Here is a 25326-nt window from a genome sequence, read left to right as displayed (position 1 = left end):
TAGTAATCAAGATTTACTACTAATCATTTAATAGTGCTTATCAGAAAAAGGAAATTCATAGATTTTTGCCCCCTCTGAATTCAGACAATGTGATTATTATAAGGAAAATAAATTTTGGATGTTTACCTTTGACTTTCACATGAGACATGATTTTATTGGGTAGCAATTTAATTCAGTGTAAGTTTCTGAACAAATAGGTACAATGCTGGAAGTACTCTTTTGTATAAAGACACAGTTAATATTTCAGCTCACAAAGATCTTAAATCAAAACATTAACTCCATAAATACTGTCTAAAAATTGCTGATGATTTCAGCAAGCACATGCTTTATTTTAGAATTCAAGTATCTTGAAATTTTGCTTAGCTTGAAGACTCTAAATCTAATATACTAACTTTCAGTTCTGCTATTTGTAATACCAGGTTTAATTTTCAATTTATCATCCTTGTTTGTGGAAAAATTGATATCTGGAGCTAAATTATTTAAAATTTGATACTTAATGTGCTTATGGATATTTCTTTAAATGGGTTTCCCTTAATTTTTATTTTTCACTGTAGTAGTAATACTAATAATTTCAGTCATACTTTTTAAATGAAAGAAACATTTCAAAATTGTATTTTAATGTATTTGAAAATACATTTGTAGCTACAACATTTAAAAATTTCTGAATAATCAAGAAATTATTATTTTTTTAAACTAGCTAATGCTTGGAATTCCAGACCAAGCTTTGAATGTTCTACATATGGCTATTGAACCTATTCTGGCTAATGGAACAGTCTTGGATAGAGGACGTGCCATGCTGCTATTGGCAAAATGTCAGGTTGCTTCTGTATCCTCTTGCTCTCTTCAAGAAAAAGCTGAGGGTAAATATTTGAAATCTTTTGACTTCATGCTGTACAGTATATTCAATAATATTTATAAACAGAATTGAAATGTTTAAAAAACATTCTCCAGATCTGTTGGATTTACTGATATATAATTGTTTGTAAAATCTGTTTTTTTTTTCTCTGATGGATCTGCCTTTTTCATTAATGCTCATTTAATATGTAGTTTGAACAATATATTAAACCATTTGTAAAATGATTGTTTTTAAATTCTCTTCTGATATTTTAGAATATGTTCCTAATAAATGACATATTTTCACAATTATTACAGCTATTGTTTCATTCATAGCCATTTGTAGGGCATCAGGCATTGAGTCATGCTGCAGGATGTCCACATTTTAACCTGTACTTGTATATAGCTGATTCAGTTGAGTTTCTACTCAGTTATGATTCCAATGACTTTAATTATGGAGGATTCAAGAGTGCTATTATAGCTTAAAATCAAGAGTAGGTGGTTATAATTGCTTATGGTGGTCATAGCCAGACACTTCTTTTTAGTTACCCATTGCTTGATAAGAGGATGCTGTCCAAGTTGCATGCCATCTTGGACAATGACTCCCACCCACTCCATAATGTACTGGTTAGGCACAGGAGTACATTCAGCCAGAGACTCATTCCACCAAGAGGTGACACTGAGCATCATAAGAAGTCATTCCTGCCTGTGGCCATCAAACTTTACAACTCCTCCCTCAGAGTGTCAGACACCCTGAGCCAATAGGCTGGTCCTGGACTTAATTCCACTTGGCATGATTAACTTATTTTTATTTAATTATTTACGGTTTTATATTGCTATATTTCTACACTATTCTTGGTTGGCGCGGCTGTAACGAAACCCAATTTCCCTCGGGATCAATAATGTATGTCTGTCTTGGATGCAAACATGGACTCTATCATATCATGTAAAAAAAAAATCACCTAATAATTAGTAATAATGTTCAAGAAAGTTACAGATTAAATTTGCACCAATTTCTTAATACAGTGGAATAACTGAAGGCTAAATATTTAAAGGCCCAGTAATTTACACTATGTTAACATTTTTGGTTAAAATCTGTCCATGTTGAAATCTGTATATAGATAATGGCTAAATATTATAGTGCTATGCATTAACTTTGCTTTCAACATGCTTTCAATGCAACATAATTGACATGCTTTTGTTTTTCTTCCTGAAGCTTTTGAATCAGCCATTCAAAATCTGAATGAAGCCAAGGTGTATTTTGAGAAGGCAGATTCCAGTGAGAGGATTAGAGAAGTCCTCTATTTGCAGGCAAGACTGTTCAACGCTCTGGGCAAGACAAAAGAAAGAAATAAATGTGCTATGATGTTCCGTCAACTACATCAAGAATTGCCAACCTATGGAGTGGCTCTTCTTTCGTAGCATTTCATAAAATCTGAGCTGTAAAATTTAGAAATGAAGCTTCTGAGGACAGTTAATAAATTATTGCTGACTTTGAAATAAACTGAAATTCTGGTCTTCTATAAATTTAGAGCATTGACAAAGCACGTTAGCAAATTAGCTGTGCTGCTCAGCTAAAAAATAGGGAGTTTCTCTGGGTTTATTGTAGACTTAGAAACTGACTGATTGCTTTACAGCAAATTGTGTATTTACTTGTAGTTTACAGCATTGCTGTGACATAAACATATCTTAAGTACTTGAAATTAACCCTAGTCACTTAAGCAATGTGATCTCCAGTTCAGATTGATTCGAAGAATCTATTCAATCAGCTTGATTTGTTTTAATTCTAAAGTTGCTATGTGGAACCATTGAAAATTAAATGTAATTAAGTATAAAATTTTAAATTGTATACAATGATTGCAGCAACTTCCTTTTACTTTCATCGGCCTCCTGATGTATAACTGTTGTAAAAATATGGTTCTCACAAGAAATATTGTGGCATAAGTAACATGAACGTTTTATAAGGAATTGTGATGGTCCTGAAAATTAGTTTCTTTATGATTTAAGGCATCTGTTTCTGTTCAGTTTTGTAAGGTATATTCCACTCCACTAATCAATTAATTGTTGAATTATTCCAAACCTCTTTCCAACCCTTAAAGCTTTCACTCTTTCCTGTTCCCTTAATTCACAATAAATGGACTTTATTATAATGATGTGATGCAATGCTTGAATTTTAATAAATTTATTAAATCTGGTGCATGATGTTTCATCATCATCTCATTTTAGGTATCTGTAATTTAAAAATGCTAGTGAGTACTTTCAATGCTATGTTAATCACATGATAAGATGTGCTGTTATGGCAACCATGTTACAAGGCATGGCACAAGATATTGTGTGAGACAAAATTAGTTTAATGCAGCATTATATTTTGAGCTGCAAAAATCTACCACTGAAATAAAAAGAAACAGATAACCAAGCCTGAGACTACATAATTTAATGATTCCATTCTCAAAATATCAATTGCATTCTAATTACATTTTATTGACAATGTAGTTGCTTATTGGGAAGAATGGAGAATATGTCACATTACATCAGTTTTTCAGCATCTGCAATATAATACTGCAGCATTCTGCAGTATTTTACTGCAGCATTTAGTTAGTACCTTTCTTAACCTCTGTCAGAAACATTGCAGCCAATACATTTACAATATATTCGTTTGTGACAAGAAGGAAATACTGCAATATTGGCAGAACAATAGAGCAGTTATATTTTTGACAAACTGAAAATATTTTAAAAAATCCGTTGTGTACCTGCAGTGTTGATGCTAAGCATACAGGTGTGCAAAGTGAGCTACAGGAACAAAAGTAGCATTTAAAAGTTTATTTGCAAAATCTTCATTCAGGGAAGTGTCAAAGATGTGAATCCTGATGGACACTGGATGACAAAATATATGTGGTATCATTGAAGGTATGTTGTTGTGGATGCTTGTAAACAGTTGATAATGCAGGGTTGCTTACACCTCACGGAGAAGGTGTTTACCCACACTCTTCACTTGATTTGGAATCTAAGAATAATACAGTGAAATCCTCCTGAGTGCAAGTGCTATGAAGTTGGGCAGCACGGTAGGGGAGTGGTTAACACAACGTTTTACAGCACAGGCGACCTGGTTTCAATGTCTGCTGCTGTCTGTAAGGAGTTTGTACGTTCTCCCCGCGACTGCATGGGTTTCCTCCCACATACCAAAGACCAGCTGGTAGGTTAATTGATCATTGTAAGTTGACCTGTGATTAGGTGAGCATTAAATTGGTGGATTGTTGGGCGGCATGGTTTGAAGGACTGGAAAGGCCTACTCTGTGCTGTATCTCAAATTTTTTAAAAAATCTATAAATTTAGGCAGTCTATCTGGTTCTTAATTGGTGTGAGGCTAATGAAGAAAATGGCCATATAGTTAATCTTGTTAAACTATTAGAACAATATAAAAGATGCTTAATAATGCAAATAAATGACTAATTGTTTTTGTATTGTTATTCAAAGGAATGATTGTAGTTTCAGTTTATCATATAGGAATAAATATGTCAACAACAGATTTAATCGTTCACTCTGACATGTCTTCCATTCATTATTATCCATGGTCTGATGATAATGAATAGAAGATGTGTCACCAGGAAATGATTTTAGCACTCTAACATTTACATTTAGGTAATCCTTCATTTTGCAAATGGGTTGTAATAACCGGTGAAAAATAAGCTGGAAAATTGTAGGCTGGTGAATCAATGTCACTAGTGGGTAAATTATTGGGAGGTCTAATTGACAGGATGTATAAGTAATTGGATAGGGCTTGATTAGAGGAAGTCAACATGGTTTATACAGTATGTGGTAGGTTATATCTAAACAGTCTTAATGAGTTTTTTTTGAGGAGGTCACCAGGAAAGTTGATGATGAAAAGGCAGTGGATGTTGTCTAGGTGGACTTTGGCAAGGCCCCACATGGAGGCTGGTCCAGAAGTTAAGCTGCTTAACTTTCAAGATGAAGTAGTAAATGGGATTCAACTTTGTCTTAGCAAAAGAAGCCAGAGAGCGGTAGTACATGATTGTTTCTTGGACTGAAGGCCTGTGACTAGAAGTGTGCTGTAGGAATTGGTGTTGCGTCCATATCAATGATCTAGATGATAATGTAGTTAAACTGGATCAGTAAATTTGTAGATGACACAAGACTGGGTGTGTAGTGGATAGCAAGGAAGACCATCAAAGCTTGCAGCGGGATCCCTTCCAAGGAATCGTCGTCTCATGTTCTCGATTGCTTATTTATAATTATTTTCTTTCTATTTGTATTTGCTTAGTTTGTTGTCTTTTGCACACTGGTTGTACGCCCAGTTGGTGCGGTCTTTCATTGATACTATTTTGGTTATTGGATTTATTGAATATGCCCACCAAAACATGGATCTCAGGATTGTATATGGTGATGTATATATACTTTAATAATAAATTTACTTTAAACTTTGGAAAAGTGGCAGCTGTAATTTAATGCAGCCAAGTATGAGATATTGCGCTTTGGAAGGACAAACCAGGAAAGGACTAGTACAGTAAACAGTAGGGCACTGAGGAATGCAGTAGAACAGAGGGAGCTGGAAATTCCATAATTTCTTGAAAGCGGTGTCATAAGTAGATAAGTTCATAATGACAACTTTTGGCTAGTTGTATAATACCAGTTGGCCAGTTGTATGTTGGTGAGGCCAGATTTAGAGTATGGTGTGCACCGGGAAAGATATCAATAAGATTGAAAGAAAGCAGAGAAAATTTACAAGTCTGTGGCCAGAACCTGAGTTATAGGGAAAGGTTGAGTAGATTAGGACTTCATTCTCTGGAGTGTAGGAGAATGAGGGGAGATTTGATAGAGGCATGCAAAATTATGAGAGGTGTAGAGGGGTATATGCGAACAGGCTTTTTCTTCTGAGGTTGTCTGAGACTGGAACTTGAGATCATAGGTTAAGAGTAAAAGGTGAAACATTTAAGAGGGAACTTATTCACTCAGATGGTGGTGTGAGTGTGGAATGACCTGCAAGCGGAAGTGGTGGCTGACATTTCAATTGCAACAGTTAAGAGAAGTTGGGATAAGTACGTTGATCAGAGGGGCATGAAAGGTTGTGGTCCAGATGTCGGTCAATGGGCTAGGTAGAATAACAATTTGGTGTGGATCAGATGGACCAAAGGACTTGTTTCTGTGTTGTGGAGCTCAACAACTCTGAGACAGCTAATCTGTAGACAATTTGTTTTCGAGTCTTGACTCCAATTCTTTTTACAAGCTGATTTATTTTTAGAGAACTGCAAACTTTAAGAATATTGTCTGCTCATTATACGTTTGTAAATGGTTCCTGGGGTAAAAGTGGTAGCTTGGGAGTTTCTTGAGTGTCATGCTAATTTTTTTGAATGGAAAGATATATGCAAGGATGGAACCATCTGTAACTACTGGTTTCAGCACTTCCATCATTAATTAAACTCCAACACAATTTGTGTTTACTACCCAAGAATGACATATAGCTCCTGGCTGTTGGGTATAAGCATCTATAATCTGGCTAATGCAAGCTAATCAGAGAAATGTGCTGATTCCAGTTTATACTTTACACTCTTTCTCAGCTAGTGTCCGCAAACAAATCTAAAATCATTCCAAAGTAATTTGAGAAATCTAACATGAAAAGAACCACAAAGTCATTTCTTATGCTAGTTGGTGAAATGAATGCAGGTGCTATGTAATATTTTGTGTCATAAGTTCAACAAATGAGCATTCTGGTATCACCAGTGCCTTTACTTCCTGGTGGGGAGGGGCTAAGACATTTTGTATGTCTCCTTTGACCCTCAAATTTTTATGGTTGCATCATAGAATGCATCCTAACCTGAAGCATCACAGTGTTCTGCCCACAACTGCAAGAAACTGCAGAGACTTGTGGACGCAGCTTATCACTGAACCCCACTTACCTTTCATGGACTCGTCTGCACTTCTCGCCGCTTCAGTACAGCAACCAGCACAATCAAAGATCCCACCCAGTTGAACATTCTCCTCAGCCCTCCAACCCCACTGGACAAAAGGTACAAAAACTTAAAAGCACATAACACCAGACTCAAGGAGAGCTTCTATTCTGCTGTCGGAATATTGGATGGTTTCCTACTACTGTATGACAGACTCTTGCCTCCATCTGCCTTGTTGTGACCTAACACTTTACATCTACCTGCACTGCATTTTATCTGCACCAAAACAATTTATGTTGAGTTCTGTTATTATTTTCCCTTGCACTGTCTCATTCCATTGTAGTGAATTGATCTGCATGGATCTCAAACACGAGAAAATCTGCAGGTACTGGAAATCAAAGCGACACACACAAAATGCTGGAGGAACTCAGCAGGCCGGGCAGCGTCTATGGGAAACAATAAACAACCAACGTTTCGGGCCGAGACCCTTTTATCAGGACGCTGGATGTACGGCATGAAAGTTGTTCACTCTACCACGGCACATCTGCTCAGAGACTAGTCCGACGCCTCTGTAATAGCCACTTTGACTAGACCATTTCCCCGAAGCACAATAAATTTCCTATTGAAAGTTACTGATACATTCACTTCAGCTTTCTAATTTGGTTGGCTAAGCCACGCCAACTTTCAAATGTTCTTTTGCAGACTTCAAGGTTGCTCTCTCAGGTGGAAGGTCGTCACTCTGAGATGTTAAATTTCAGGTGCTGCCTGAAATATTTTAGGTTCCTCAGCTCTCTTCCCCCCCCCCCCCCCCCCACACACAACCTCTCCGTGGTTCATCCCTCCTCTGAAGTTTCCTGTACGGCGTGGAAGCCCGCTGCTAATTGGCAAAAGCAAATGTCAATCAGCCCCCGTTGTCTGGCCGCGAGTGCGAGCGTCGCAGCGCGAGCGGACGGCCGGTTGACGGAGCGCGAGCTGCTGCCGTCGGTTGCGGCGGAGCGACGCGTCGCCCAGGGCTCCGGACGGGCAGTTCAAGGAACTGCCATGAAGGTATTGTCAGGCCGTTGTTCTCGGAAACCTGACGTCTATCCCGGTGTCTGACATTCCCGGCAGCCGGGATGTTGACTACAGGATGCAGCAGGAAGGACTTGGTGTAGTTTCGAACCCCCTGACTGAGGAATCCAGCAGCATCCTCCGACGTCCTTTTTTTAAAAAAAAAATCGCTGGACTGGAGGTTGTGGGCGCAGAAAATTGCCAGTGATTTGCACTTCGATTTCGAAATCTGGCTGGTAGCACCAACAAAGCATGTTGTTAAGTTAGCGGGGAGACGGCGACGGAGAGAGGGAGGGAGGGGTCTTTGTTTCAGGCCTAGAATTTTTCTCTGGTCTCCTTACCGAGGCCGTGCCTGTCGCCCAGGAAATTGCAGCTGGAAAGCTTTACAAATAGATCATCTCTGCTCTGTTTGTCAGGTCTCTCTGGTCTCGCTGTTCATTCACACCATGCGTTGATATTGAACGCTATGTTCAATGCCAACGTACGTTTCATTTTTGCAATAATTTTGTGGGTGTTCCCTGTTCATATTTAAATTATCTTCAAAAACAAAGTCTTAAAATAAAAATCTCGAGGCGCAGTAAGGTATGAATTAAACACATTGGAACTTGTTTTTATATAATTATATAACTCCTTTGAAGTAATATTTTATGTTACCTGTTAATTCTGCTGGCTTCTGTATCGCCTTGTTTCAACGGGAAGGTAATATTAATCTGCACAATTTAATCCTCCCGAGGCAGTTGAGCTCACTGCTTTATCAGAGCTTTCCAATGGGGGTTCAGTTACACTTCATTAAGACGCACTAACCAAAATCATCGTACTTCCACGATTCCCCAAGGGACAATTAAATTTGAGGTCAACTGGGTAAAATAACTGAGTTATTTTAAAACTTTGAGACTAAACGATGTGCTTGGCTAAAAGATCAACGTCCATAAATAAGGTAGCAAAAAAAACTTTGCAATTATTTGTAGTTTTGCTGTGAAAATGCTGAACATAAAAATATGCATAGACATGGAAGGAAAGGGAACCAAAATCTGCAGGCATAGATTTTAAAGTGAAAAGGGACCTGAGCAGCAGATTCTTCCAGTAGTCTAAGGATAGTACTAATATTGAGGGACTTGCCAGAGAAAGTATTTGAAACATTTACAATAATGACATTTTAAAAATATTGAGATAATTATACAGATAGGAAAGAATTAAAGGCTAAATGCAGGCAAGTAGCCTTTATGCAGGCTGATTTGGCCACCTTGGTCAGCGTGGATGACTTGTGTAACATGTAGGAGTTGGACCAAAGTGGCATGTTCTGTACTTTATTGCTCTAAACATTGTAAAAACATAAAAGTTACTTGCTATCAAAAACTTATTGAAACATTGAAGTGTTTTACAGGCATAAAAATATTTACTAAGCTATGCAGTATAAACAGAGTCTTTGGCGGTACTTGTTAGAGAGTTGTTTCCAAATTATCCGCCAGTTTATATTTCAGAGAATTTTTTTTTTAAATGAGCCTACAGTCTGCAGTGTTTTAATTCATTTTTAGGATTTGGATGTTCCCTGTCCCTAGTTTATTACCCAAATTGCACGAGAATGTGAAAGTAAGTGGCGTTCCTGAATCATCACAGAAGGTGAATGTTCTCCCACTGTGCTGAGCTTTTTTGTCAGTATTTGATATAAGGCTAAAATTAGGTCAAGAACTCAGTAATTTTGTTGAAACTGAACTGGATATTGGTGATGAGATCATTGGAGAACAAGTGCTGACTTACTGTGTTTATAAGATAGGAACTCCTTGCATTTTCTGTTTCAGAGAGGGGAAGATGAAAAGTATCAAAAAAAAGGTGCAAAAATGTTTTTTAGTCAAAAGATTTGGTGTTACTTAATTGTATACATCAATTTCAATTATTTATTAAAATACATTTTGTATTGATCTTGGAGGTGCAATTAACATTTTTTGATATTTACCTTCAAGGCTAATCTATGCTCTCTAATGCCACAAATATTGTAACCTGCCATGAAAAGCTTTGTCTGAGAGATGAAGCTACAAAATAAGGAAACGAAAGTGGAAGTGGGCACATTATCTAGTAGCAATTGTTTCTCTTGGATCATGCTATTTGCCATATTTGCATGCACATGAATATGTTGTAAGTAGTATTGGAGCATCTAACAATGGATGTATATTTTGTAACATGCTTGAGTATGTATCCTTTAAAGATACATTTATAGGAAAAACAACATTGCTTAGGCGAGGAATCTTGAAAATAACTAGATTCCTTTGCACTATGGTTAAAAAACAAGGAAGTTTGTATTGTTTTTTATTGTCATGTGTACCAAGATATAGTGAAAAGCTTTTTGTTTAGCATCATATGAAACATTCCATACGTTATTTACTTTATTGTCATCAACAGTTGATACTAGAGCGTACAATCATCACAGTGATATTTGATTCTGCGCTTCGCACTCTTTGGAGTACAAATCGAAGTAAATATAATTTTTAAAAATTTATATGATCAATCATAATTAGAAAATAGAAAAGGGAAAGTAAGGTAGTGCGAAAAGAAACCGAGAGACGGGTCCGGTCTCTCAAATAGTGTGCTTAGTAATTCCATGCAGTATTATTAATTATTATTAAGAACTAGATATTGACATTGACAAAGAACAGACATTAAATGAGATCAGAGTTAAAGCTAAGGAAGTATACATGTCCTCTTTAGTGACTCTCAAACTGATATCATACACTGCACTTCAATATTCCTAATTTATGTATGCCAATATGCTCATCAGTTTTAATATTAACAATTTTAGCACTGACCATTCATTTTGGTGACAACTTTAAATTTATGAACTAAGACAACTAAAAATACTGATTTAGCATTGTTGCTGTATACCATCATTCATGTTTAAGCTTTTCATCAACATTCTTTAATGGCCAAATACATCTTTTGACCCTTAATGTAAGAAAAAGAACTTCAATAGTTACTATCAAATTTTGCTGTGATCCTCTCCGGATGATGTGGGCACTTTTTTTTTCCTTTTGCCGTTCATGGTATTGTTGAATAAAATGAAACCTGAGTTTCTAATAACTGAATAGAGCATTTCTTTACTATGGGACTGATTTCAAGTTGCAAGATATTTCCACTACAATTGATAGTAGTCCTCACTGGATAATTCATCAATAGCTAATGTGATTTAAATATTTTTTCTAACCAGCTTATATTATTTGTTTAGGCAACGCTAGGTCATGTGACCTGTCCATTTGGATGATACTAAGAAGGACATCATGTCATCATGTGTCTCAAGCAGATCGACTGCTAGGAAGCCTATTAACAAGGATGAACAATGTGGTAACAGCGTCGATCAGCCAGATATTAGTAGTGGTCTATCATCCCTAAACATTGACTTAGGTATGGAGTCTTTCATTATTGTAACTGAATGTGATCAGAACGTCACTGGCGGTGAGCTAGGACAAAATGGAGAAGAAATGCTGGAAGATGAACCTATGCAAGACAGTAATGAAGAGATCAGACCATGTTGTGATAAATCTGCAGGACGATTAGAAAGAGCTCAGTCAGAAGATGTCCGAATACCTAGAATTAGGTTAAATATGTCAGATCGGAAGCTATCTCTTCAAGAAAGATCTAATTTGACACAGTCATCTGGAAGCTGCTCAACCATTAATGGACGTTATATTTATCCTTCTTTACCATATTCTCCAATTACATCACCACATTCTTCTCCTCGATTGCCTCGTCGGCCAACAGTTGAGTCTCACAGAGTGTCAATTACAGATCTGCAGGTAGGTACACCTTCATTGATGTGGTAACATAGCAAAACAGTATTTTGCACTCTATTTACATGAAATAAATACAGTGGCATGTAAAGGTTTGGGCACCCCGGTCAAAATTTCTGTTACTGTGAATAGTTCAAAAGTCATAAAGTTAAAGATGAAACATTCTTTTCAACGTTTTAAGCAAGATTAGTATATTATTTTTGTTTTGTACAATTTTGGAGTTGAAAAAAAGGAAAGGAGCACCACACAAAAGTTTTGGCACCCCAAGAGATTTGAGCTCCCAGATAACTTTTACCAAGGTGTCAGACCTTAATTAGCTTGTTAGGGCTATGGCTTGTTCACAGTCATCATTAGGAAAGACCAGGTGTTGCAAATTTCAAAGCTTTATAAATACCCTGACTCCTCAAACCTTGTCCCAACACACAGCAGCCATGGGCTCCTCTAAGCAGCTGCCTAGTACTCCGAAAATTAAAATAAATGATGCTCACAAAGCAGGAGAAGGCTATAAGAAGATAGCAAAGTGTTTTCAGGTAGCCATTTCCTCAATTTTTAATGTAATTAAGAAATGGCAGTTAACAGGAATGGTGGAGGTCTGTAAGACCAAGAAAACATTCCAAGAGAACTGCTCGTAGGATTGCTAGAAAGGCAAATCAAAACCCCTGTTTGACTGCAAAAGACCTTCAGGAAGGTTTAGCAGACTCTGGAGTGGTGGTGCACTGTTCTACTGTGCAGCGGCACCTGCACAAATAACACCTTCATGGAAGAGTCATGAGAAGAAAACCTTTCCTGAATCCTCACCACAAAATTCAGTGACAGAAGTTTGCAAAGGAACATCTAAACAAGCCTGGTGCCTTTTGGAAACAAGTCCTATGGACTGGTGATGTTAAATTAGAACTTTTTGGCTGCAATGAACAAAGGTATGTTTGGAGAAAAAAGGGTGCAGAATTTCATGAAAAGAACACCTCTCCAACTGTTAAGCACGGGGGTGGATTGATCATGCTTTGAGCTTGTGTTGCAGCCAGTGGCACGGGGAACATTTCACTGGTAGAGGGAAGAATGAATTCAAATGAATAAATACCAACAAATTCTGGAAGCATACAAGATAGATATCTGATGGATAGGGGAATGCTAGATAGATATCTGATGAATAGGGGAATCAAGGGATATGGGGACAAGGCAGGGACTGGGTATTGATAGTGAATGATCAGCCATGATCTCAGAATGGCGGTGCAAACTCGAGGGGCCGAATGGTCTACTTCTGCACCTATTGTCTATTAAACATCACAGTGTCTGTTTTTAAAAAAAAAGAGCTGAAGATGAAAAGAGGATGGCTTCTACAACAGGATAATGATCCTAAACACATCTCAAAATCCACAATGGACTACCTCAAGAGGCACAAGGTGAAGGTTTTGCCATGCCCCTCACAGTCCCCTGACTAACACATTATCGAAAATCTGGATAGACCTCAAAAGAGTAGTGCATGCAAGACGGCCCAAGAATTTCACAGAACTAGAAGCCTTTTGCAAGGAAGAATGGGCGAAAATTCCCTGTTACGTATTCAGGCAACAATAAATATATGAGTTAGGCAAGGGCTTATATAACAAATAACACGTATATTAAACACTGAAAACAAACCCCCCAAAAGTAAACAAACACTAACGTAACTGGAAATCAGCTGCTGTGCAGCAGCTTAAACAGTTCTTAAAGCGATGCAGCTCAAACAGTTCTTAAAGCGATGTTGCAAAAACAGTTCTTTAAAGTAGTATTGCCAAAAGTTCAAAATGCTCACAGTCCATTTAAGGGAGAGAGTTTTTAAGACGACTTAAATTCTCTTTCACATCGCTTTGCTTCAGTCCCCAAGTCGAACTTTTTCCCACGAAGAATTTACGAAACGTAACAGCTTAAAGGCACTGACCTTTCCTTTATCACACTGTCCTCTATCTTTTCTGCTATCCCGCAGAGATTAACACGAGAACAGTCAACGAATTCCTTCTGAATAAGGATTAAACAAGGTCGAACCCGTTTCACCGTCGAAAATTGATTCTCCTCGATCTTTAACTCCCGAACTCCGATCTTCACTCTCCACTGATTCTCAACTAGCAGTATTGTAAAGAAACTGCTGGCAATGACCTTTTAATCTTTAGGCATTAGATAAAAACTTCATCCTTCAACTAAACTGCATCATCACATTAAATCACACAGTGGCATGAAGTCAACATTGCAAATCCAGCCACGAACTGCCCCCCCTCACAGGGTGGGGTCTTCCTTTTATAACCTGTAAAAAAAACCTGTCACATGATCTCTACTGGCAGGAAAATGACATCACTCCACCATCACAAGACCATTACCTCAAGTCCAGTATAGCTTCAACCCCAGTCACGTGACAAGGGTACCACTGTCATGTGTCACGAGTACGTAACACCCCCAAACAAGAATTGAAAGACTCTTAACTGGCTGCAGAAAGCATTTACAAGCTGTGATACTTGCCAAAAGGGGTGTTACTAAGTACACCATGCAGAGTGCCCAAACATTTGCTTCGGGCCCTTTTCATTTTTTGTTATTTTGAAACTGTAAAAGATGGAAATAAAAAAGTAATCTTAAAATATTAAAGAAATGTGTCATCTTTAACTTTATGCCTTTTGAAAATCAGGTCATCTTTTATTTAGCTATTCACAGTAACAGAAATTTTGACCAGGGGTGCCCAAACTTTTGTATGCCACTGTATCTGTTCAAAATCATTGAAGTAGAGGTCATATTAAAAATGTAATTATAGGTTAGTTTCTCAGAAGTATTCTACTTTTCATCATTATATTATTCCAGTTCAGGTGACAAGTGTGCAAATGTCTTCATTAAAGAATTGATGTGAATTATGGGATTTCCAAAGTTGAGGGCAAAGGATGAATGGTCACCATTAATTAAAAAAAAAATTTCTTGGGATCAATATGTGCAGTTATATAATGTTAAAATTATAAAATTATTCCAGAAATGAGCTGCTACATTTATTTTGCTATATGGAGAATTCTGATGCAATTTTATTTTCAGACCTTTGGTAAATGCTTGTACTGTGCAGTCTGACAAAGAACGCAACCAGTGGAGCCAATTTGGTAACATTAAATTGTCAGTACATATAAAACATATGAAACAAAACTGCTTCTTGTAGTTTGTTGTGTCCCTTGAGTCAGTTACTGACGGGCAAATTTTGTTAAGTTTTCTACTAGGTGTTGTGAAAGTGATGAATGAATTTGACTGGTAATCTCTTTTATCATATCGACCATAGTGGCTGTGATGCCACACTGCGTATGTCCTGTTTTGAAGAGACCCATTATTCTGCAGTTATAAGGTTGAAATAAAATTATTTTGTCACTGGAGCACTTAGTCTTGCACATTCCTCCAAATATTTCACTGTACAGTGATTGCTGATAGATAATGTATACATATTTGATGAGATTTACCACCTAGTTGTCATGAAATCAAGTTGTCCCCCATACAGTCTCAGTTCTGAAATCAGAAAAATCTCACACATTAAATGAATCATGAATCACTTCATTGGATTCAACGTTCTTGCTGCTACTGTCAAGCTTCATCTAACAAAAATAAATTCAATTTATGCCTGAGATTAAAATGGAAGTGGGGAAAATCTGACTCTAGGAAGAAAAAGTTAAATATCTTTTTGTTTAAGTTTGTGACTATGGATGGAAGATGTCAGGCCTTTGAGAGATGGATGGCTCTGTGAGATGGGTGGTTCTATGGAAAAATGTGAAATTCAAATTGTGTTGGAGTGGTGGAAACAATTCCAGATAGGGAATTTTCATTTGTTTAAATGATCCATACTTTTTTCTTTCCCTCTTGCCAATGCACTATCACAAATTTTAAATTATTGGGCTGTAATCTGATAAGTCATACTATTGGGGTGACCTATGATGTATTTAGGATAAGTAACAAAATTCATTGGAATAATTCTTTGCAACCAACATAGCATAGCAAAGAATTTATAACTGTGGGCAATCAAGCAGAAAGATGGAGATAATCATTTTAAATAGCACAAAATAATTAGTTTTATGCTCCCCATCCCCATTGTTATATTTTTTTACCAATTGACTGGTTGAAGTAGGGTGGTACTGGTCTAGTTGAAAAAACAGCAAAGTTCTTGTGAATTAGAGAACCAGTGATGGCCAAAGAATCAAACTAGTCCAAAAGCAGCCATAACACAGATAGGAAGAAAAATTGGGGGAGGTTGGTGGGGGGGGGGGGGGGCGAGGAGGGGGTTGGAATCAGGGTTAAATGATATGTGTAGAGATGTGTATAGAAACTACACTACTTTGTATCTGGGCAGTTTATTGAGAACTAGACATTTTAAGAATAAAATTAAGGCATTTTTTCTCATTAAAGGAGTTGTAGATATTGAAGCAATTTGATATTTTCAAGACAGATTGACTTAAGTTTTAATAGCTGTGGATCCAAAGCAACTAAATAAAGTATATTGTTCACCTATGGAGAAACTGAATTCAGAACATACATCGAAAGTCTTTTACGCAGTAAAAGTCTGAATGTCCTTTTTTTCTGTGGCATTGTCCACTGTTCATTCGTTATTTAGTTATGTGATTGAACTTATTCTAAAAAGTTGGACATCCAGGGTTAATGTGTGAAAAATTAACATCTGATAGAAGATATTTTTGCTCCAGATTTCAATAACTACAGATGCTTGCATTGGCAGAATTAATTATATGTAACATTTAGTCTTACAAGATGGAAGATTTGGCATTTTACATGTCCAGGTTTTGTTAAATTAGATAATCTAGGTATTGTTTCTTTTATTTCTATTTCTTGTGTAGTGGTTTTCGCTGGCAAGGCCATCATTTATTCCTCATCCTTAATTACAGTTAAGGTAGCTATAAGACACCATCTTGAAGCATTTACAGACCTGACGATCAAGAGAAAATCTGCAGATGCTGGAAATCCGAGCGATGCACACAAAATGCTGGAAGAACTCAGCAGGCCTAGCAGCATCTTTGAGGAAAAAAGCACAGTCAACGTTTCGGGTCAAAAACCTTTGGCAGGACTGACAGTGTTGCCTTTGACATTCTGTAACTACAAAGGGTTAGAGCAAAAAAGTGTTTTAATTCTTGACTACATGAGCAAATTCCAAAACAAGTTGATGAATGAGTAGCCATGATGGCTGTTGGTACAATAATCTAGGTTCACGCATGAAAAAAATAGTACCTGTAAATGCTAGCAGAGCTTCGCCACTGTACAATAGCAGGAGTCAATTTCTGGAAAGAACATGGAGAAAGGCTGTTTTTAAGTATTTCAAATTTCTAAAAAGAAATTTAAATTGGGATGTAGTAGGCAGGCTCACAAATGAGGCTATTTAAAAAGACTGCTCTAAGTACAGTGTAGTGTTTAACAGCCACACAAGGGCATTTATCTGATGCCATTTAGAAAATGTTCAGCAGTAGTCTCCCGTCCCAATTAAGTGGCATAGTGTCTGAAATAAACAAAGAGAAACCTGGTTATTTTCTTGATTAGTTTTTGTTTTTTAGGGTTTTCCCAAATAAGTTCAAACTGGTTGCGCCAGATCAGATCAAAGGATTTTATTTTATTTTCTACGGAAGTCTTCTTTCATAAAATATATGTTGAACTACCAGTAAGTTAGTGTTTTTAATATATTAGCAATAGGCTATAGAATTAAATACATTTTTATTATTTGTACATGAATTTCTTAGTGTGAAATACAGTGGGTATCAGTTAATTGGGACAGCGGCTTATTTGGGACAACACATAAAAAACAAAAACTAATCAAGAAAATAGCCAGGTTTCCCTTCATTTACTAGGGATACTATGCCACTTAATTGGGGCAGGAGACTTGTCAAACAATCTCTAAATAGTGAAATTCAGATAAGTGCACTTGTATTGCAGTTAGATACTACATTGTGTTTACAGCAGACATTTTTAAATAGTCTCACTTGCATGTACTAGTGTTCAGAAAGTAACGTATTTTTCACTGATGTTTGGCAAGAAATGGAATTCGGTTGTATGGGATGTCCAGGGAGAGGTAGCAGTTCTGGTGACGTGGCTTGTTGTGTCCTTTCTGGGGCAATTCCCGCACCTTTGGCCCCCACTGGACACTCAGCTCTCACCTGTAGCTCCAAGTAATTATTTGCTTGTGACAGCAGCGCACCTCAGTTAAATAGGGACTTGTCTGTCTTAGAATACGAAATAAGCTCCAGTGGACTGGGTGGATGAGATCTACAATACAACACTCCACAGAGAGCGAAGGGCATGACGACGCACAGAAGAAATCATAGTCACCCCTGCACCCAAGGTAAACACCAGTTGGGATGTTTATTTATACCACTGGATCGGGACTTCTGAGGTTGAGAGACTGGAACTGCCCCACTGCAATGGCTTTTCCACTTTAAAAACTCTTCCACACAGGTTTCCTGTTATCTTCAGACACACGAGACAACTACTAGTTGGTGAGAAGTAAGCTGTAAGGCAATTCAGAATTGGTTTGCTCACTGGTTTCAAGCATTCAGGCTTGGGGATGCCAGGAATGAAAATGAAACAATTTCTCTTCTTCAACAAGTTAGGAAATCTGAAGAATTTGAAGATATCAACAGTGATCTAGAATGTTACAATGTAAATGAAAATTTGGAGGATGCAGTAATCAAAAGCATTGTATGAAGGTAGTTCATAATCTACACCAGGTATTTGCATTGATCGTGCTCAATTACAGTTAACCAAAAGAAAGCAGCAACATACATCATCGGTCAATAACTGTTAGGGACTAATACAGTTTTAGTTATGTAGTATTGCTAGAGTTCTAATTTGTTCTGTATTTCATTTAAATACGTAATTTGTTCAGTTAAATGGCAGTTTGTCTTTTTTTATGCTTTTTTAACTATTTCCATGGAACAGTCACTTAATTGGGCCAAAATGTACTGGTCCCGATGTATCCCATTTTACTGCAATCCATTGTATTTGATTGTTTCAGCCTATACCACCTTGTCAGGCAATGAGTCCCAGACTCCTCTGATGTTAGATTGGGGGGTGGGGTGGGGGGGGAGCGACACTTCTTCTATGCACTCTAAATGATCTGAGATTTATATATTTTATTTAGTGACACACAGAGTGGAATAGACCCTCTGGCCCAGCAACCCCTGGCAACCCCATTTTAACCCTATCCTAATCACAAGACAATTTACAATGACCAGTTAACCTACCCAGTACATCTTTGGACTGTGGAAGGATCCAGAAAACCTGGAGAAAACCCATGCATTCCACGGGGAGGACGTACAGAGGACACCAGGACTGAACTCTGCATCCTGAGCTGTAATAGTGTTTCTCCAACTGCTACGCTACCATGGCATACCATTTATGCCCTCTCCAGTTTAATATTTGTGTTAAGGAAGTCATCTCTTCAATTCATTCAAACGAGGGCTGCAGTTTTATGCAGCTCAATAAAATCTATTCGGCTCCCCTGTTCCAAATAAAACTATCATATTAGTATCACAGATTCTCATCTTACTTTATGTCCAGTCTCATTCCTCATATATGAAAGTGGAAGACCAGTTGTGACTTGGCTAATGTTTTATATAGTTCTTCCCTAACCTTGTTTTGTATTCCAGGACTTAGTTTTGAGCTCTCAAATGCATTACATTCCTTCTTTAACTTAAATTCTCCACACTGAATTGGTGTCAGCTACAGAAGGTCTCTCATACTCCACTTGTAAGAAAGCAATATCTCTCAACAAAATGGACACTATTTGACAAAATAATTAATGAATCATCTCTGTAGCATAGCAGTTAACATAACACTATTACAGGACCAGCAACCAGAGATCACTTCCTGCCTTTGTCTGTAAGGAGTTTTTATGTTTTCCCTGTGACCGTGTGGGTTTTCTTTGCATGCTCTAGTTTCCTCCCACATTCCAAAAACATATGGATTAGTAAATTAATTAAGCACATAGGTATAATTGCGCTATGCGAGCTTGTTGTGCTGGAAGGATCTGTTACCACGCTGTAGCTCTAAAAATAAATAAGTACACTCAGCCTTGCATAATTGTCTTAAGTGGAACAAGCATTTACACTTAAAATCTATTTATAGATTCATAGGTAGTTCCCATGCTTGAGAAACCCTTCTCTTAGATTCTCCTAATTGCCTGCTCTAAATATTTTTTGGAGCTAGTCATTAGAGAGATTCTGAAGAGAGAAATAGAATGATTATTGTTTCAATATTGATTTAATTTATTTTGTGAACTATACATCAGTGTATAAAATATACTTAGTCTTCCTGCTGCAAGAATAAAATAACAAAAGGAGAAATCATTCCTGTGCTGTACTTGATAGCCATTGTAGTTAAGGGTCAGGCTGGAAACAAAAGCTCATTTTTATGATGAGGATCATGTGCTTAACTAAATAATTCATCAGTACATTTTTAATGTTACAGCTATTGGGTAAATCAAGGTAATGTTGTTGGTCAGGTCCAACAGCTCTTCATTTTGAGTGAAGTTAATTTACATTTCTTTTTGGTCAATTGCAAATATTTACCTTGCAGAGAGAATTTTTGTCTTCTACTTCATCTTCATTGTAACCTGTGTTTTTCAATCTTTCATCCAATCTCTCAACAATCTACTTAGCTACAAATCCAGGTATAGTTGCTCACTAAACAAATCTAATTATTCATCTACCCATACGCGATAGTGTAATTATTCAGCGGCATAATCCACATAGAGCCGCTGTGTACTGCCATTCTCACAATCACATTTGCCTGTACACAGAAGGACTGGAAAACGTATAAGCATTTGTTGTTCATCTGGAGCATGATTTATCACTACCCATCATGAGAGCAGGTCTGGGAAACAATGCATGAGCACAATCAACACAGTAGAGAGGAAGCCATGTTTTAAGAAAAAAAAAGGGCATTTGGGATGTCCTGAAATGAAAGAATAGGGGCATGGTACAGGGAAGTATCTCCAATGGGCAAATTCATCTTGATTTTGTAAGGTAAAGCAGCATTAGCCTGAGTGGCCTATTTTTGCCTCTCTTGTAGAGTAGTGTGATCTTTGGTTCAGGAAAAAATGCTATGTATTTACTGTCCACAGAGTTGAAATTTATGTCCTTTTTGTTTGGTTTCTTGTTCAGTAAGCTGATCACCTCATGAGCAATATGAGGGGTAACTCTTAATTAGGAAATAAGTTAGTTAGCCTTCTCTTTAGAGAACATGTTTAGAAAGTGCATATGTGGGCACTAATATGGCTTGCAAAGTAGCCCGCCGACAGTCCCTCAGCTCTAACTGAGGTTTGTCTTTTTGGTCAAAGTACAAATGGTGAACCTAGATCTGTGGAGTGTGGTAACGCAAGAGTTGCTGTTTTCGGATAGAGCATATAACCAATGTTTATATTTTACTACGACATAGGAGGCTATGCAAATCATCCTATCTCTGGTGGCTCTCCGAGAAATACCATCAATTCCATTTGCTTACTTATTGCACCTCACATCCTATCGTCCACCTGAATTGTAGATAATTTGTTGTAGCTAATTAACCTAATAATAAGCACACATTTGAAATATGGAATGAAGGCAGAGCATCCAAACGAAAGGCACGTGATCACAGGCAGGATATGCAACATGTCAGAACTGAATGTAGATTATTGGAGCTATTGGACAGCTATAGTGCCACTGTCTTGCCTAACACTGATCATTAAATATTTTACTTGAGGCTGTAAACACGTTAATTTGATGTATTTTAAAAAAAAACAATTGCTGTATTCTGCAATTAAATCTCTTATTGAGGAAATTAAACTATATTAGACTGATATTACCCTACATCAGTTTACTGATTTTTGTACTAAGGACTTTGTGGTACATTTATCACTGCCACACATTGTTACAGCTCAGCAAAGACCTCACCTTTGTCCCCCTTTGTATGCACCTCAGTAAGATCTACATCTGCCATGAAGATGAGCTCTTCTTCTTTGTCTCCAAACCCACTTCTTCGGCAACGATTCCACACACCGCACTGATGCCCTTATCCTGTCTTCAACCCCCACCCCTGCCCAGACACCCTGTTTTGGTTCTCTGCCTGCTCTGGATCTTTTCATGTCAAATTGTCAACGACCCATCAACTGTCTCAACTTTGGTATACCTCGCTTCCTCCTCCAACCTCACTTGCGCTGAATGCACTATCTTTCAGATTCTGTGCACCAATCCCAATCTTACCATCAAACCCACAGAGAAAGGGGGTGCTGTTGTAGTGTGGCACACTGACCTCTACCTTGCTGAGACCAGGTGGCAACTCTCAGACATCTCCTCGTACCTACCCCTTCAGGGGAATCACACTCCACATCATCAGAAAACTATCTCAAACGCCATCACTGACCTCATCCACTCTGAAGAACTCCCATCCACTGCTACAAAGCTCATGATTCCCTTGCCCCGCACTGCTTATTCCCAAGATCCACAAATTGTATTGTTCGGGTAGGCCTATTGTCTCTGCCTGCTCCTGCCCCACTGAACTCGTGTCTTCTTATCTCAATTCCATTCTATCCCCCTTGGTTCAGTTCCTTCCGACATACATCGTCAACCCTTATCATGCCTTTGATCTCAATAATTTTCAGTTCGGTGGTCCTGATCACCTCATCTTCACCATGAATGTTCAGTCCCTATACACTTCTGTCTCCCATCGAGAAGACCTCAAAGTTCTCCACTTACTTGACAAATTAACCAACTAATCCCCATCCACCACCACCCTTCTCTGGCCGGCAGAATTGGTCCTCACTCTGAACATTTTTTCCTTCAGCTCCCCCCACCTGAGGGGTAGCCATGGGCAATCGCATGCACCCAGCTATGTCTACCTCTTCATTGGCTACATAGACTAGTTCAAAGCCTTTTCCAGTTATACTACCCAACTCTTCCTCCGTTACATTGACAACTACATTGGCACTGCTTCATGCACCCATGTTGAACTTGTAAATTTCATTGACTTCGCGTCTGACTTCCACCCTGCCCTTAAATTCACTCGGCCCATCTCTGACACCTCCCCCTTCCTTCTCAATCTCTCTATCTTTATCTTTGGAGACAAACTGTCAAATGACATCTTTTATAAACCTACTGATTACCAATGTTATCTTGAATATACCTCCTATCTCCTGTATACCACCCTATCTCCTGTAAAAATAATATTCCCTTTTCTCAGTTTCTTCGCCTCAGCTGCATTGATCCCAGGGCGCGGCTTTCCATTCTAGGACATAAGGGATCTCCTCCCCCTTTAAGGAACAGGGTTCCCCTCCCTCCTCTGTTGATGCTGCCCTTAGCCATGTCTCTTCCATTTCCCACACATCAGTGCTCACTCCATCTTCCTGCCACCTTAATAGTGATAGAGTTCCACTTGTCTTTACCTACCACACCATTGGCCTCTGCATCCAGCGCATTATCCTCTGCAGCTTCTGCCATCTCCAAAGGAATCCTACCACTAAATATATCCTTACCTTCCCACCCTCCACCCTGCTTTCTGCAAGGATTGTTCCCTCCATGATTTCCTTGTCCATTTGTCTTTCCCCATTAATTTCCCTTCCGGCACTTATCCCCAAGTGCTACACCTGCCCATGCACCTCCTTTCCTGCCCCCATTCGGGGCCCAAACGTCCTGCCAGCTGAGGCAACGCTTCAGCTGCAAATCTATTTTGTCCAGTGCTCCCGATGCAGTGGCCTCCACATTGGTAAGTCCCATCGTAAATTGAAGGACTGCTTTGTCGAGCACCTGTGAACTATCCGCCACAAACTGGACTTCCCAATAGCTAAACATTTTGATTCCCATTCCCATTCCAACGTGTCGGTCCATGGCCTCCTTGTGCCAAGATTATGCCACTCTCAGGGTGGAGGAACAGCACCTTATATTCCACCTGAGTACCTTCCAACCTGATGGCATGTACATCAATTTCTCCTTCCAGTATACAAATTTCACCCCCCCCCCCCCGCCTTTATTCACCACCCTGACCTTTTACTTCTTCTCACCTGCCGATTACTTTCCCCTGGGCTCTCATCCTTCCTTTTCTCCTATAGTCCACTCTCCTGTACTATAAGATTTGCTCTTCTCCAGCCCTTGATCTTTCACACCCATCCGGCTTTACCTATCACCTTCCAGCTAGCCTCTTTCCCCTGCATCCCACCTTTCTATTTTGGCATCTTCCCTCTTCCTTCTCAGCCCGAAACGTTGACCATCTATTCATTTCCATAGATGCTGCCTGACCTGCTGAGTTCCTCCAGCATTTTGCATGTGTTGCTTTGGATTTCCAGCATCTGCAGACTTTCTGGTGTTTATTGTTACTGATTTTTCATTGGCTGCATGTAAACTGCTACGTGAATGAAACCATTTAGGATGTCCTTTTGTCTAACCAATAACTCAAGGGATAAACAGACACTGCTAATGGTTGAATTCAACAAGTTAGGAATTATGAAGAATCTGTAGGTATTGGCAATCATCTTGAATGATTCTTCCAATGATTATTGGGAATTAATGCTGTTTTTTAAAAATACTGTATTAAGTGTTCTAGTTCTGTATTTTGTTTAAATGCATAATTTGTTACTCAGTTAAATGGCAGTTTGTCTTTTAATATACCTTTTTAAACTATTTTCATGAAATTCAGCTAATTTGGGCATCCACTTAATTGGGCCAAAATGTACTAGTTCAGATGTTTTCCAGTTAACCAGAATCCACTGTATTTCATTAGGAATCTGACGGGATATGGGCTAGGGTTAGAGTTAGATTTGGTACGTCATCAAAGATGCTCACAAATTTCTACAGATGTACTATAGAGATCATTCTAATTGGTTGTATTGCCATCTGGTATGGAGGTGTCACTGCACAGGATTGGAAAGAATTGCAGAAAGCTGTAAACTCAGCCAGCTCCATCATGGGCTCTAGCCTTCCCAACATCAAAGACATTTTCAAAAGGTGATGCCTCAAAGTCCAAAGTAAATTTATTATCAAAGTACATATATGTCACCATATACAACTTTGAGATTGATTTTCTTGTGAGCATATTCAAAAAATCCAATATTATAATAGAATCATTGAAAGACTGCATCAACAAGGTGGACAATCAGTGTGCAAAAGACAAACTGTGCAAGTACAAAAAAAGGTTAATTAATTAATAAGCAATAAATATCGAGAACGTGAGATGAACAATCCCTGTAAGTGAGTCTATAAGTTATGGGGAACAGTTCAGTATTAGGTCGTGAAGTTGTCCCCTCTGGTTCAACAGCCTGATGTCTGAGGGGCAGTAACTGTTCCTGAACCTGGTGATGTGAATTCCTGATGATGCCAATGATATTAAACCTAATTCTAATTAATTTGTGGAACTCAGAGATTTCTGGGAGATATTTGAGCATTACAAGAATAATAATTCTCTACTGAGCTTTATACAAATATGATATTTATTATTTTGTCATCTCATCATAGTACATTTTAAGCAATTTTTTCGTTTATTGTAGCCAGGTTAGTAACAATAATAATTGCTATTTATGATCATTGTTTTGTATTTACTAGAAAAGGAGAATATTTCATAATTAAATGATAACACATTGCTTGAATCAAGTTGCTAGTACTTTATACATAGCTGACAGTGTCAGTGGGATTTAGTGTATGTTTCATGTGTTTGTATGGTTATGGGGATAATATATGCAGGAGTTTGGGTTTTCTTTTTTAGGCCTTCAGATAGTGGTCTCTTGCATACTTGAATTACCCTTTTTGATCTGTCAT

The 25326-nt window shown here is 38.1% G+C and overlaps 2 protein-coding genes across 7 annotated transcripts in view; both read left to right on the top strand.

Moving 5' to 3' along the window:
• Nucleotides 1–3238, top strand: part of anapc5 (anaphase promoting complex subunit 5) — a 37825-nt gene extending 34587 nt beyond the window's left edge. For both annotated transcript variants that reach the window (XM_059988190.1, XM_059988191.1), the window contains 2 exons: nucleotides 698–860; nucleotides 2051–3238. In XM_059988190.1, the coding sequence (XP_059844173.1) occupies nucleotides 698–860; nucleotides 2051–2256 (369 nt within the window). In that variant the 3' untranslated portion in view covers nucleotides 2257–3238. The remainder of the gene's footprint in view (nucleotides 1–697; nucleotides 861–2050) is intronic.
• Nucleotides 3239–7647: 4409 nt separating this feature from the next.
• LOC132404122 (calcium/calmodulin-dependent protein kinase kinase 2-like) overlaps nucleotides 7648–25326 on the top strand; it is a 90445-nt gene continuing 72766 nt past the window's right edge. For all 5 annotated transcript variants that reach the window (XM_059988175.1, XM_059988174.1, XM_059988176.1 and 2 more), the window contains exons 1-2: nucleotides 7648–7784; nucleotides 11005–11572. In XM_059988175.1, coding sequence (XP_059844158.1) covers nucleotides 11057–11572 — 516 coding nt within the window. In that variant the 5' untranslated portion in view covers nucleotides 7648–7784; nucleotides 11005–11056. The remainder of the gene's footprint in view (nucleotides 7785–11004; nucleotides 11573–25326) is intronic.

The sequence above is a fragment of the Hypanus sabinus genome, chromosome 13, assembly GCF_030144855.1.
Source record: "Hypanus sabinus isolate sHypSab1 chromosome 13, sHypSab1.hap1, whole genome shotgun sequence".
NCBI lineage: Eukaryota > Metazoa > Chordata > Chondrichthyes > Myliobatiformes > Dasyatidae > Hypanus > Hypanus sabinus.
The sequence above is the reverse complement of the archived record's forward strand: the minus strand, read 5'-3'. Positions and strand labels throughout refer to the sequence as shown.